This window comes from Dunckerocampus dactyliophorus, chromosome 2, assembly GCF_027744805.1.
Source record: "Dunckerocampus dactyliophorus isolate RoL2022-P2 chromosome 2, RoL_Ddac_1.1, whole genome shotgun sequence".
NCBI lineage: Eukaryota > Metazoa > Chordata > Actinopteri > Syngnathiformes > Syngnathidae > Dunckerocampus > Dunckerocampus dactyliophorus.
In genome coordinates this window covers 40,784,097-40,798,046 of record NC_072820.1, presented here as the reverse complement: position 1 = coordinate 40,798,046, position 13,950 = coordinate 40,784,097, and the positions used below count along the sequence as shown (strand labels likewise).

The window sequence follows — 13,950 nt, the reverse complement described above, 5'->3', positions numbered from 1 at the left end:
AGATGACCAAACGTCTCTCAGCATGTTTCAGTACAAATGTCCACCAATGCAATGTAAAATAACATTCATTAACTGAACTCACTGTATTGCCAGAAATGGCATCGCAAACTCACCTGCGGCCATGGTGGGAAGCATGCTGGCTCTCTCTTCATCGAACATAAAAGCCCATTCTTCATAGTAAGCACTAAAAAAAAAACAAAGGTGGTGAAGTTGAATCAAAACAGCGCATAAAAACGCAAACACGCATGAATGTCTATTACTGCACTCATTGGGAAAGAGTTTATGGCACTCGCATAAACAAAAAAAACATTCAAACACGGCACTCACCCAAGGCGTGGTCGATCAGCCAGCAGCATGTGCAGGTAGCGCTCCAATGAGTGCTCGTTAAGAGCGCAGCGCAGCCAAGCACGACCGCGGCCCAGCTCTGAAGAAATGTGCTGGAGTGAGTAGAAGCGCTGGAGCTCGTGCCTGTTGAGATGCTCCTTCACGTAGAACCAGAAGGTGAACTCTGGAGGAGAAAAAGCAGGATTAACACTTCGAAAATTAGCATGAACAGGAGTAAAAATGAGAAAATAACGAGGAAAGGTGCACAATTACAAGAGGTGAAGAGGTCAGCACCATCGGTACCCCACCTTGTTAACTCAAAACACAACTCACAGTACGATATCGGTACACATTCAGACAAGTGTTTCCTCAAATAATTGTGTCACGCAACTCATTTGCATGTACTTAGCATACATCCCCAGAACGCTGCGTCAAATTTATGTGTGCTACTTCTGGCTTTGCCCTCATGATAGAGTTGCTAAGCCTTAACGCTCAGTGGACGCGGAAAATGCAATTGCAGCATAATAAGCGGAGTGGCACGATGACGCAGCCACACAAATGCTCCCTTTCAACTGGCGTCACAAGTGCAGATTTCAAACAGCCTGCAAGTCTTTGAATGGTGTAAACCAGTCAAGTGAAAGCAGATTTATGATCAACAATGTTTACTGTGACTTTGTTATTGTGTCTTCACCTTACTTCTCATTTGCATGCGCATTCGGGCAGGGTGGCGGCCGCTGCTTTCGAGGCAAAAGTAAACGTGCAACAAAACATGAAGTGAGCCAACAGTGGCTGTGCTGAAAAAAAGGAAACCAACCACAAGATAAACAGTTTTTAAGGTGAGATATAAAGGTAAGCAGAAAAGTAAGTACAAACGCTAAAAACTACCCTGGACTCCAAAGGATTAGGTGCAAATGTCATGAACGAGGTAGTAGCCATAATAGACGCAGCATTCTTAAATAGTGCACAGTTTCTTGGGGGGTAAACAGCGGGACAGTTGCAACTTTGGTTGACTATAAACAGAAGAGGATCCTGAGGCTATCCATGCAGTTACACTTCCCCACGCAAAGGCTACGCAAAGCGGTGGAATAAAAATAAAAGCCACATGAAACTGTTAGAGAGGTGCATGTATACGCACAGCTGCAGGCTTTTTTGGGGGGGTGAAGGGGGACCATAACGAAAGAGAAGATTAAGAATTTAAACACAGAGTAAGCACCTCACATTCAAAGCAATAAGACTGCAGCGGTGTCCCAAAACATCTGTCAAGTGTGGCCATGCGCATTTTTACTTGTTTTTTTTAGATTTCCGTTCTTTTTACACACTATGTCAATTAAGAATCAACTTCGCATTACGTCGTCATTCAAGACGTTTTTTATTAATTACGGTACTGACCCGACCTTACATTTGCGTCAATATGTTAATTAACGTGACTGAACATTACAATGGTTAGCTTATATTTACTGTTATATTAAGGATGTTAAAATAGATGAATAAATAAAAAAATATGTAAGTGTCAACTCATATTCTGTGGAATGGGGGCGTCTACTGAGCTACACACGCACACAGGTGGCGTCATCTTCTCTTCCCAAGCGTGTTACCTGCTTCGGCCTTACTGCTAAAGCCCGCAGCCTGCTTGAGGGCGGCGGCGGTGAGGGCGAGACCTCTGCTCTTCCTCAAGCCATGCTGCAGCACAGCTTCAAGCTGGGCACAAAGACAGATCACCCTGCAGAGGCAAGGAGAGGACGGCTTAGTTTGAAAGTGACTTTGACACTAGAAAATACCAACAGTAAAAACTTCGGCATGACAAAATACACAGGAGAGTCCCACATCAACTAAATAACCCCTCTGTTGCCTCTGAGAAAAGAATCATCTCAGGATGACTTGAATTCTTACCTGCTGTCCGAGTCTGTCGCAATTTCTTTTCTTCCTCCAAAGCGGATTTGGCACTGGGAAGACATGATAATAGACAGCATACGATGTGTATCATGTGAAACATTTTGCAACATATCATTAGCCCACTCGTACGGTGAGCTTTGGTGAGAATCATTTTAAATTTGGGCTGAAGATTCCTCGTTTTTGTGAGGATCGTAAAAGAAAAAGTGTGATTCTGTTTGGATTTTTTCAAAGATTCCTGACATTTCTCTATAATGTAAGGGAATTAGCGAGACTGTTTGGCCCTCTTCTCACTCCCGCAGCGTCTCCAACCAACCGGGTTCTACGACTAGATTCCTGCTATTCCTGCGTTCGATGTTCATCCGGCTCAACCCAATCCTACGCAAACAGGTGATGAAGTTGATGTTATCACTACGTGTTGCTGTATCGCCATTCCCTCTCTCCCCCTTGCCACCCCCATGTTCCCCCAACCAGACTCTCCAATCCCAGCAATACAATTAGAACAGGAGGATTCACCTGTTGAACAGTAAATCTCTTCTGGCAAAATAAACATACAAGAGTTGGACCATTCTGCCAAAAAAAAAAAAAAATCTCTCTGGGAAGATTTTTTCACACACACACACGTCCAGGGTCGTGCGCTTACATTTTTTAAAAATCGCACTGTTTTTATTGTTAAAAAAGAAACATCCAATGGCTTTCTGCCGTTCCTCATGGGCGGAAAAGAACTGACAGTTGACGGGTGACTTTTATTTATAAAAATGAATAGAAAGACTGAAAATAGTCCATCCAGTCAAAAACATGGCACGCTCGCTCACTGCACAATACATTCATGCGCGTGAGGAAGAACAAGTCCAAAGAAAAATCAGTTAATGAATGCAATCACTTCAGCTGCAAGCTGATAAACGGCGGAAGACAGCTACTCTTTGGTTTGCTGATATTCTTCTAGCTAGGTTTGCTGTCAACAACAAGCTCCCAACGATAAAACAAAGACAGGAACCCGATATTGGATCGGATCGGCCCCATCCCCAGTTTAAAAACCTTTTTTAAAGCACAGATTCACCACACCTTGAACACATTGTCCAGGTAATGTAGTATCACGTATAGCTTTACTTCATTCCCTTTAATACTGTAAATGATATTTGGTGATGATGTTTTAATGGATGTCATATCCACCAAAAAAAAAAAACTTTCAAATGGTGACACTAACTTGCTTAACAGCATCCAACACCCTCTCCAGGAGGTTCTGCCTCTTGGCATCACTCTGCAGAGTGCCTGCGAAAGTGAAGGAAGACCACATTCGGGTTTCAGTAAGGATCCAATGCGTAGTGATCACATGCATGGAAATAAATAACTCAAGACAGTCGCAAGAAAATATCAGCATGTTTAAACAGAAATGTTGTTTTTGTAACTGCCACACCCAAACAAAGTCACATACACAGAAATAAATGACCGACAATTAATCATTTTCCTATTAGTAGCACTATGTAGATGTTACAAAATGTATCACTTCATTTTAAAGTGCAGTGAGTGGATTCGTTGGTTATAAGGGACCAATCAATGCACAGTACATATTGATTAGGAGAAGGCTATAACTACAACAGTTAGTTCAGAGCCATTGTATGGATATACAGTGCATGTATAAAACATGAAGAAATTCAACTAAACTAAGAAGCACGTGTAAAATAATGTTTTATGTTTCACAAATCAAACTTACCGTTCATTGTGACAGCAAACTTGAGGCGCAGAAATATTCAAGCTGGTTGCTTATTCATCGCTCTTTGTAGCTGCTAGTCATCCGCCACCGAAGCTAGCGAGGGGCCGGGCCCATGCCGTCTCCGTGGCCGAGCTTGACCCACCCCAACACGGCTCAAGGAGCGATGCTCAGTCGGTGAGAGGAAAGGCCTGCCGGTGGTGAGTCGCCGGGGCTGAGCGACTTCCGCGGGGTGACATGCAAGTGTGAGTGTTACGCGCCCTGCCGAACACACAAAGTACGTTTTGTCACAAACCGGAGTGGAAGGTTGATAGTGAATTTTATAGTGTGATAACCAACAACAGACTGTGACACTGCGAAAACAGGAAGCAGGCTAAAATCGACTACTGATGAGCCGTGTGCGGGTCACGTGACAAAACACCCAGTTGTCATATGCCCTTGCGCAGGGGGCGATGGGAGATGAAGTCTCTAATAGCTTTTTAGTCGTGGTTTTGTTTTGTTTATTCATTCCAATGCTGTACAATACAACAATACAATGTAATACAATACAATATAATTGAATTCAATAGAATATAATGTAATATGATATAATGTAAAATAATATAACATAGTGTACTATACTCTAATAAAATATAATATAATGTAACATGACATAATATAACTTAACATTACATAAACATAAGTTATTATGTGTGACATATATGATGTATGATATGATATCTGATTATATGATATGACGATATATGAGATACAGTATGATATCATATATGATGTGATGCGATATGATGTGATATAAAGATCAAGGCCTCTGAATCAGTGGTATCTGGTTTACTTCACAAACCTTCATCCACAATGGCTATAATTAGACGCATGTATTCATATATACATTTGGAAGGGAATAACAAGCACAAATGTGCCGAAAAGTGAATGAGATGGACGTTTAAAAATACAAGCAGTGACAACATGTCGGGGCCCAATAAAGAGCCTTCATGCGTACTGAAACTACTGTCATCAAGATTTACGTAACATTACTAAACCAAAACAAAACACAAAATACAGCCACAGCAAACACAAATCATTCAGACAAATTTTGTGAGAGTAGAATGAATGATTGATCAGAGAAAAACACACAATGTACACGCAAGCTGGATAAAATGAGGCTATCTTGCTTGTTGTATACGTATTCTTTTAAAAATTCAAATATTGGTAACTGCACTGGTTTTTCACTGCCAGAGATTGGACTGTGTGTGTTTGTGTGACCTGTTTGCATATCGTGTCCCCTGCTGTTAAATACTCTTTATATTGTGGCTGAAGACGATTCAACTCTCTACATATCTATCCTATGCAGCACTTTGTTAAACGCGTGCAAGATGTTCTTATCTTGATCTTATCAACTAGATAAGAGCATGTGAACCCATCTGGACAGAACTTCAGCGTTGTCTAATCATTACTCGGCAAACATAAGCAAAGACAAACAAACACAAGTGCAGCTTTCTTTGAGTCCTTAACACATGGGTTCATATTGACAATGTCTCTCTGACAAGTTGTTTTGATGACGAGGCCATGTCGCCGTCATAAATAGTGAAGAGTGACACATCTGTGCTCTGCAGCTCCCCTGCGTTTGAAGCCTTCTTGCCTGTGCTGGAGCCCTGTCTGGTCCACCTTCCATTTTTTCCAAAAGAGTTCCGAATCCCGCTGGAGAGTCGGCTGGACGCCCGCCTCACGACACGGCTCAGTCCTTTGCTGCTTTTCAGTTTGACCATTCCCACGTCGTCTTCCAGCTCCTCTGGCGGCACATCGATGTTGCCGGAGTACCAGAACACCCACCAGATGAGGCTGAGGAAGATGACGATGGCGCCGGCGTAGATGAAGAGGTCGTGGATTACCAAGCCCCCGAATACCCCCACCATCATGATGAGCACGCCGAGTATATCGTGGGCTACTGCAAACCAGAAGGAGCACTTGCAGCGTCCAACTCCTCCGTACCTCCTTTCCAGGACCGGTTCCATCTGCACGGAGGTTGACATGGTGAGAGCGCAGGGTCGCTTTGAGCAGAATGGATCTGGAAGTGACAGGTGGAGTTCTGCGCAATAACAATGGCCAAAGTTCAATGTACGCATGTGGTTATCAACAAGAAGCCGCACCAGCCTGCTGACAGTGTCATCTGTTCATTTTGCTACAATGTACACTGATGGTCTGGTGTTTGATTTCTATGCAGGGTGGTTTCCATATTCACTCAAGTCCAGGATGTAGTCCAGCAACAAACAGCACAAGCGGGATCCTCAAGCCTCTTGATAGTAACATCTACGCCTCCTCTTCTCTTTCAGTATAGGAATCCAAACCAGGCCCACCACCACAAACATCAGTCCTACAGACAGGCAGGCAGACGCGACAGGGCGGCTTCCCTCCAGCACCCCGGAGAACTGGAGCAGGAGGAGTACAACGCCTGCAGCAGACATCATGGACCCCATCACGATGGAGATGATGGACTTGTGGAGGTAGGCCCAGCCTGAGCATGCGCCCGAGTCAGGGTCGGGATTCAAACTTTCAGATCCGTCAAAAAATGTTGCCTCATCGTATTCTTCCATGGTCCTCCACAAAAAGAGAAATAAGTCAAAAACTTCAACCACGACTAACTAGTCATCCGAGTGCAGCCACCTCCCAGCAGGGAAGATATATCATCTGTCATGTGCTTGTTCTCTCGCCCATGCAGAAACCTGTTGACACACTGTAATTCCAGATGGTCCACCACTACACCGCACAGTTCTTCTTGGATGAGTGGACAAGCCACGCCCACCCGATGACCCCCCTCACATATCATCATCATGTTTCATTACACTCAGTTACTGTATATGAAACATGACAGTGCATGCCGGAAGTATTCCATTTTCCACATTTATTAATGTGACAGCGTTTTCCCGAAATGAAATAAATTCATTTTTTCCCCTCAAAATTCTACACACAACATGAAAAAAAGTTTTTGGACTATATAGGTAGTCACAGCCTTTGCTCAAAACTGTGTTGATGCACCTTTGGCAAGTCAGTCTGACTGTGATGCCACAAGCTTGGCAGACCCTTTTTTTATTTAATGCACTTTTTTTTTAACTATTGTCACGTTGTCCTCATTTTTGAGGAGAAAAATGAACTGCGCTGTACTTTTTGGCAAATTCTATCCTGGCCTTCCTGTTCTTCTTGCTAATAGGTGGTTTGTATCATTTGGTGTAGTCATTGTACTTGTTGTTCATTGCTCATGAAGTCTTCTATGAACAGCAGATAGTCATACCTGCTGATGTCACCAACAGTTGTTTTCGAGTCTTTCGTTACAACTCTCACAATGTGTCTGTCATAAACTGGTAGGGCATGCTTTTAAAAGGGGCCCACACGGTGGTCTAGTGGTTAGCATGTTGGCCTCACAGTCTGGAGATCGGGAAGACTTGGGTTCGATTCTCCCTTGGGCATTTCTGTGTGGAGTTTGCATGTTCTCCCCGTGTGCGCGTGGGTTTTCTCCGGGTACTCCGGATTCTTCCCACATTCCAAAAACATGCATGTTAGCTTAATTGGCGACTCTAAATTGTCCATAGGTATGAATGTGAGTGTGAATGGTTGTTTGTCTATATGTGCCCTGCCATTGGCTGGCGACCAGTCCAGGGTGTACCCCGGTGTACACCGCCTGTCGCCCGAAGTCAGCTGGGATAGGCTCCAGCATGCCCCCGCAGTATAGAGGATGGATGGATGCTTTTTTGGATGACATGTCTTAACTTCTCCATGAATTTTTTAACATGAATTTCTCACAGGGCTGTTTTCAACCAGTATATAAATATCAAACCATTCAACTTGAATAAAAATGTTATGTAGCTTAGCTTCTTTTTACAGGGGTACACTTTCACAAAAGATGTTTACTTTCCAAAAGTAGTATACTTTGTTTGTCGGCGTAAGCTACTTTTTATCCCACCCTTATTTTGTTACCACAGGTAAACAGAATGTAGCCCAAAGCGCTCTTATTATGAAGGATGGAAGCGTGTTGTGTGGGTTGGGAAAGTCACTTGAAGGTTGCTAATAGAGACAGACTGTGCACATGAATAAACTTGCCTAGACTTGGCACCCATCCTTTATTTACACCGAACTTCCGCGTCATCAGCGAGCATGCTGAAACCCTCGGTTACATTGCCATGAGACAGATGTCATTCATTGTTTCACTTCTCTGATTCTGACTGCTTAGAGGAAGTCCGACGTAGCGTATCAAAGACGGGGCACTCGGTTATTTCTACACCAAGAATCCGGAGGGTGTTGGTCGGGCACCTTCTATTCCATGATATAATTGTGTTGCGAATGTTGCACTGAGCCGACAACTCTTTTTTATGAAGCTACGCCAAACGTTTTAGCCACTTTGTTGGTGTTTGTGGCTATTTCTTCCGGTCGGCGAAGTGGGCATCAAAACTAAGACTCAAAATAAAAACATTTGAATGATCCCGGAAGAATCGTTATGTTAGTCCCGGTTCCCATCGATACTCGATGCCCAACCCTATAAACTGCTGCTGCTTTGCATGGTCTACCTAGTTTTAAGTCAGTTACTTAGCACACCATCGGTTTCTTTCTTCTTCAGGACATTCCAAATGGTTGTGCTGGCTATGACCAATGGTTCAGATTGATTTTCCATGTTCTCTCAGATTCAGAATACCTTTTTCCACTGATAAACAGCTCTCTCATTTTCATGTTGTTTTCACCTCTAAATGCCATCTATCCAGGTTAAAACCTACCCAGTCGGAAACTGAGCGTAGACAGTCAGTGCATTTTTTTATTGTGTCAGAACAAATTTCCCCTCTGAATAAAATGTTATCATAGTGGGTGTAGTATGTACTATGTTGCATATGCTGTGTGCAATATTTTGACTCTTGAAAACCTAAATATGGTAAAAAAAAAAGAAAGAAAAAAAAAGATAGTGCTCGGTATAGTGTACAGCAAGGTGTTAAAAGATGCAAAGCCATTCCAACCTGTGGTATTGTATGAGAGGCGTAAACAGCAGCCGTTTAAACCTGACAATAGACTCATCACCAGACAACAGCTGCTACATGTGCATAGCTCAGATGACATAATCTCCTCAAAAGCACATAAAAGGTGTGAAAGCATTGTATTGTGAAAGTCTAATGACATTTACTGTAGTCTCTTGCTCTTATGGAAGACTTGGCCGATATACAAAACATCCTGCATCAATTACATTCGGCAGTAATGATTCAAAAGATTAGTATGACGGCACATATCTAAAGAAACGAACCAGGAAAAGTATCATGAACATGAGCGGCCATGCCTGTTTATTGGTTGATAATTGTACATGCTTCAGTTAAGCAGAGACAAGATGTGACAATTCCAATATATTGATAATATTACAAAATAAAGTATTATTTGACTTTCGGTACTCTTCCTTTTCCTTTGGGTTTAGTCTTGCCACCTCTCTTGGCTGCTTGTTTCTTTGCACCAGGCTTGGTTGTTTTCTTCTTTTTTGACTGCAACAAGACGAGAGAAAGTCAATACCAGACACTACAGGTATATGCACGATACTTCAAGTAGTAGAAATGTAATGGATGCATGCAGCACTCGCCTGCAGTTTAGGCTTTTTGCGGCCGGTCTCCATGGGAACCAGCTGTGGTATTTCTTCCTCATCTTCGTCCTTCTCTACCTTCCGTTTTTTCCGCTTTTGCTGTTCGCCCCCTGCAGTTTGTTTTGTGTCCTCTGTTGCTTTCGTGCCTGCAGCCGCCTGGAATTCAACATGCATAAATGGGTATCACGCAATTTGGCACAGAGACGAAACATATAATCCCAAAACTGTTCTCACCTTCGCTTTCACCTTGCGTTTCTTCACCTTCGCAGCTCTGGGCTCAGTGAGGTGGGTCAGGTCTGACGTGTAGATTGGCAGAGCCACTGAACGTTCACTCTTTAAGTGGATAATCTTCATCGCTGGTCCCTTATACAATAAAGTAGAAACAGGCATTTAATAGTGTGCTGTTGGAAACAATGAATAATAAATGATATACAGTATCATAGTATCAATACCAATGGCGATATCAGATTGAAATCGATTTGAGCCTGATTTTGAAATTAATAGTTTTCAGTTCTTGTCTGTTCGTTTTCAGGAAAATCTGTGATTTTTGTCGTCATGTTAATATTGTTACATAGTTTACAAAATCAGGGAATAAGCACGTGGACAAAGCCAAAGGATTTACCGGTAAATGAGAGCCAATTGTACTTTTTGTTCATTTATTTTGCACTGTTGACTTTATTTTGCTCAAACAATTGCATTGCAATTGTCATATTGGTTTCCATGTATACCGTATTGTTAAATTGTTCACAAATACATGTGTTGATCAAAATGTTTGTTTGTCTAGAAAATATTTGGTTACAACCATGATAAATCATTTAAAGCAAGTATCGCAAAACCATTTCATGATCTTGAAACATGTCAAGTAAATAGTATTGGTATCAGTACGGGTATCTGCAATACTTCCCCTGTATATACTTTGTATTGGGCCGATACCAAAATTTGCGGTATCGCCCACCCCAGTGGACAGCGACATAATTCTACTTACTTTCATACTGTACTTACTGTACCATATAACATAGTTAACCAATGCCTGATATTCTCTGCAGTTGAGTAAATAAACACACATCACTATGAGGAAATATGCTAAATTGAACTTTTTTTATTTTTATTTTTTTTATAGCAGCCTCAGTTTGAAGTATGAACAGGATTGGTTGTAATGCACATGACTGTATAATTTAAATGATTGTCCTAAATGGAAAAACATCCAGCTGCCAAAAGGAAATACACTCTTTTTACATTTGAAAGTCTAACTGAATTTTTAAACCTAAAGAAGAAGAATTATTACAACGGTGCAGAAGAGATGTTTTTCCTTCCACTTGTTTGGCTCCCCCTGCAGTTCTGAAGTTGACATTACTGAAGAAAATATAACCACAGCATTACATGAATACAGGGTCGCCAGTATTACGAGTCAGTGTACCTTCCAAATTATTTGAATTACTAAAGCTACAACATACTGTACTGTCGCTTTAACCAACTGGTTGAATAAATGCAATAGTTAAGAGACCTTCTGTTCTCACCTCGCGCAGTTTTTCCATCACAGCTTGGACAACCACCGTGATATTTTCCATCAACTCGTCTGCAGCCATGCCAGCGTGGCCAACACGTACCATGCTGTAAGAGACCAGCATACATGCTTATTTGCATCGATGGCACCCAGTCAGATGGACATTATTACATGTCGGGTTTGTTTTGAACTATTGTGTTTCAATACAGTAGAGGTGCACTGCAGAGGAAGGGGGCCCACCGGGATTTAAAGTGGCTTTCTATGCCTCCAACATAAACTACTACATTCAATCAACAAGGTTTTTGGGAGGGGCAGTTCGCTGAAATCCAAGAGCATTTTACACATTCTTCAAAAGCAAAACAGAGTGCACCATCTGAACTCAAAGGCTTTAACAGCTCAATTGCTCACAATCTCACCAAAGTGAGTCTAGTTTCACATCTTACACTCAAGAGCTTTTAGATCTTGAATTTCGCAGTGCCATCGACTCGTCCGTAAGATCTCCAGATTACAGGAGTCTACACACACCACCCAGCCGGGTGGAAGTGCTCGCAAGCGGCGAGGAAAAAAAAAAGAGGGAGGCTAGGCTCAAGCTCAGACTCTCTTTACAGAGCATGTTCCTCGGAAATGTGTGTCCTTTAGCGAATAAAATGGATGACTTACAACTCCACATCACCCGCAGTACGATACTTTTAGACGGCAAAGTCATCATTTTCATCGAGACATGGCTAAACAGCGGCGTACCTACTGACCTAGCCAACAGGCACGCACTTCGGGCAGACAGAACTGCAGCTGAAACCGGCAAGACCAAAGGCGCTTTCTCTTTTCTTTGAGGAGGAAAACGTTGTAAATGAGATCTGTTTATTTGTAGGGATAGCCCTTAGCGGTGCTCTTAAAAAAAAAAATGTAAAAAAAGATATTCCACTATTAGTTGACTATGGACGATATCTAGCCAATAAAATTCGACTGAAAATCCTTAATCGAAGCCAGCCCTAAAACACAGTGAAACACTTTCAACTCACCAGCAAGGGCCATTGTTGGTGACCTTGGCACTGGTGCCCTGGATAGTGCTCTGGAGTGTACGGGCCAGATGCTTGCTCTGCAGGTTCACAGAAAGCGGCTCTCTGACAAAAAAAAGAGCAGTTGGCATGTGTCCAGTTAAACTTTGGTTGGAGGGTAGACAATAATATCAGTTTTATTTGCCTAGGGTGTGTGTGTGTGTGTGTGTGTGTGTGTGTGTCACTTCAAGTACTACTGCTTAATTCTTGCCAGAGCACACACACTGCTGATTGCAAAAATTACCACTTTCCTCAATGTATTCGGAATAATAATATTTTATTCCACTTTTAGCTCAACCTTGCATTAGGTCTACTCTGCACTGAGTGTAGCAAGTATGAGGAGGAAAATAATAAACAAAAACAAGGCATGTAGATAACTCGAATTGTCGCAATGCATCCATTTAGACACTTGTTGCCTAGTGTTTGAAACAGACTAAACTATTGAAGCAGATATTTCATATAGTGGTGCTATATGTCCATAATTTTGAAAGGCCAATAGCTAAATGTGCCATCAAACAAGTACAGTGTTCAAATGTCTTAAAGACCATATATGTCAATGTCAATGTCGACTTAAGCGACACTTCAGTAATAATTCGACAGACGAGCTGTTGACATAAGCAGGGTGGACATCTGGAGTTCCACTGTAGTCTTTAACCAACAGCAGCATGTACAAAAAAGAAAAGAAAAAAAATCTTACTTTTTCCTCTTGTAGAAATGCTTTCCGAGATGGGATGGCAAAAGGCGCCGGATTCGATTGTCTGAGAGGAACAAGTCAAAATTCCCCAAAAGACGTCGTTTAGCCTCAAATGGTTTGTACTCCGTCTTCAGGACATTGTAGGGAATTATCTGCCCAGAATAAAGAAAAGCATTTGTTATAGGCAAAAATCCCTCTCTTGTTATTATTACACAAATGTCAGTACCAACTGCAAACTTTAGGGTGGCTACCTCAGTAACATTTTTAACCCCACTCTCTTCCAGCAACCTCCTATAAAACCTCTGAGTTTGCTCCGTGGTCATTCGGGGCTCATCTCTGGTGAAGAGACAAACTTCCTCCGTGTCTGTGCGTTCGCCATGAGGCAATGGACTGGTGACCAGATGACAACAACGCCGCCAAGGCATAACAGAAAGAGAAAACTCTTATCAACACCAATGGTGAATCTGCAGCTCAGACTAAAAATAAACTATTTGCATTCACTAGCCAACATATTAGGTATCCCAATCGAATGATCAAATACAAGAGCTGTATCAAAACATTTGACACTGTCAGAGAAGTATTACGTTTTAATAACTAATGCGCATATACAATTAATCATTTCAATAGTGTGCTGATGCAAATGTGTAAAACATGATGAATGTTAAAGCTTACATCCGAATGGTCTGAGGCCACCTGGGGATCCTCCAGAAGGTAAAGAGAAGGCTGATCTTCTGGGATTCGTCCCGAAAAAGAGACTCACCGCCGGATTTTGATTTCAAGAAAGCCTGCAGTGCTAGAACGGCCTTCTTCACCTGCAAAACACATACGTCACATTAAACTCAGATGATACTTTAATTCGGGTCCTACATGTAAAGCAGTCAAGACTGTGGGTTAGCTCCGCAGCTAGGAAAACACACCAAGTCCAAAACACACCAAGTCCAAGTTGCGATTGTCACTTTTACAGCGGTTCTTAAACAACAAACTACAACCTGCTTCAAACTATAATGTCATAATATCGTATAAAGTTGATTCAAGTGGGAGGGACAAAAGCAGCTTTTACCTGTGACCGGTCGAGCTCAACTTGTGTTTTCTGGTCCATGCTGCCTACTTCACGTGCCGGAGAAAACACGCATGCGCAGTTACAATGGACTACGTCACAAAATACAAAGGGAAACT

The 13,950-nt window shown here is 42.2% G+C and overlaps 3 protein-coding genes across 5 annotated transcripts in view; all 3 read right to left on the bottom strand.

Moving 5' to 3' along the window:
* snx29 (sorting nexin 29) overlaps positions 1-4,325 on the bottom strand; it is a 202,801-nt gene extending 198,476 nt beyond the window's left edge. The window contains exons 1-7 of one of the 3 annotated variants that reach the window (XM_054755500.1): positions 4,265-4,325; positions 3,929-4,186; positions 3,422-3,486; positions 2,215-2,267; positions 1,920-2,044; positions 328-508; positions 114-184 (exon numbers count right to left, since the gene is read on the bottom strand). In XM_054755500.1, coding sequence (XP_054611475.1) covers positions 114-184; positions 328-508; positions 1,920-2,044; positions 2,215-2,267; positions 3,422-3,486; positions 3,929-3,935 — 502 coding nt within the window. In that variant the 5' untranslated portion in view covers positions 3,936-4,186; positions 4,265-4,325. Of the gene's footprint in view, positions 1-113; positions 185-327; positions 509-1,919; positions 2,045-2,214; positions 2,268-3,421; positions 3,487-3,928 lie in introns of all 3 variants that reach the window. The other 2 variants (XM_054755509.1, XM_054755517.1) reach the window with 2 other exon arrangements.
* A 385-nt stretch (positions 4,326-4,710) lies between these two features.
* On the bottom strand, positions 4,711-5,983 carry LOC129169656 (transmembrane protein 238-like). The gene has a single exon (XM_054756242.1). The coding sequence runs from the start codon at positions 5,950-5,952 to the stop codon at positions 5,443-5,445; it is 510 nt and encodes a 169-aa protein (XP_054612217.1). The 5' UTR covers positions 5,953-5,983; the 3' UTR covers positions 4,711-5,442.
* A 3,223-nt stretch (positions 5,984-9,206) lies between these two features.
* rsl1d1 (ribosomal L1 domain containing 1) lies at positions 9,207-13,939 on the bottom strand. The gene is made up of 9 exons (XM_054756183.1): positions 13,835-13,939; positions 13,447-13,586; positions 13,026-13,164; positions 12,778-12,926; positions 12,045-12,146; positions 11,039-11,132; positions 9,756-9,884; positions 9,522-9,677; positions 9,207-9,426 (listed from the first exon to the last, which is right to left on the bottom strand). Exons 1-9 carry the CDS (start codon positions 13,871-13,873, stop codon positions 9,322-9,324), a joined length of 1,053 nt encoding a protein of 350 aa, XP_054612158.1. The 5' UTR covers positions 13,874-13,939; the 3' UTR covers positions 9,207-9,321.
* Positions 13,940-13,950: the final 11 nt, after the last annotated feature.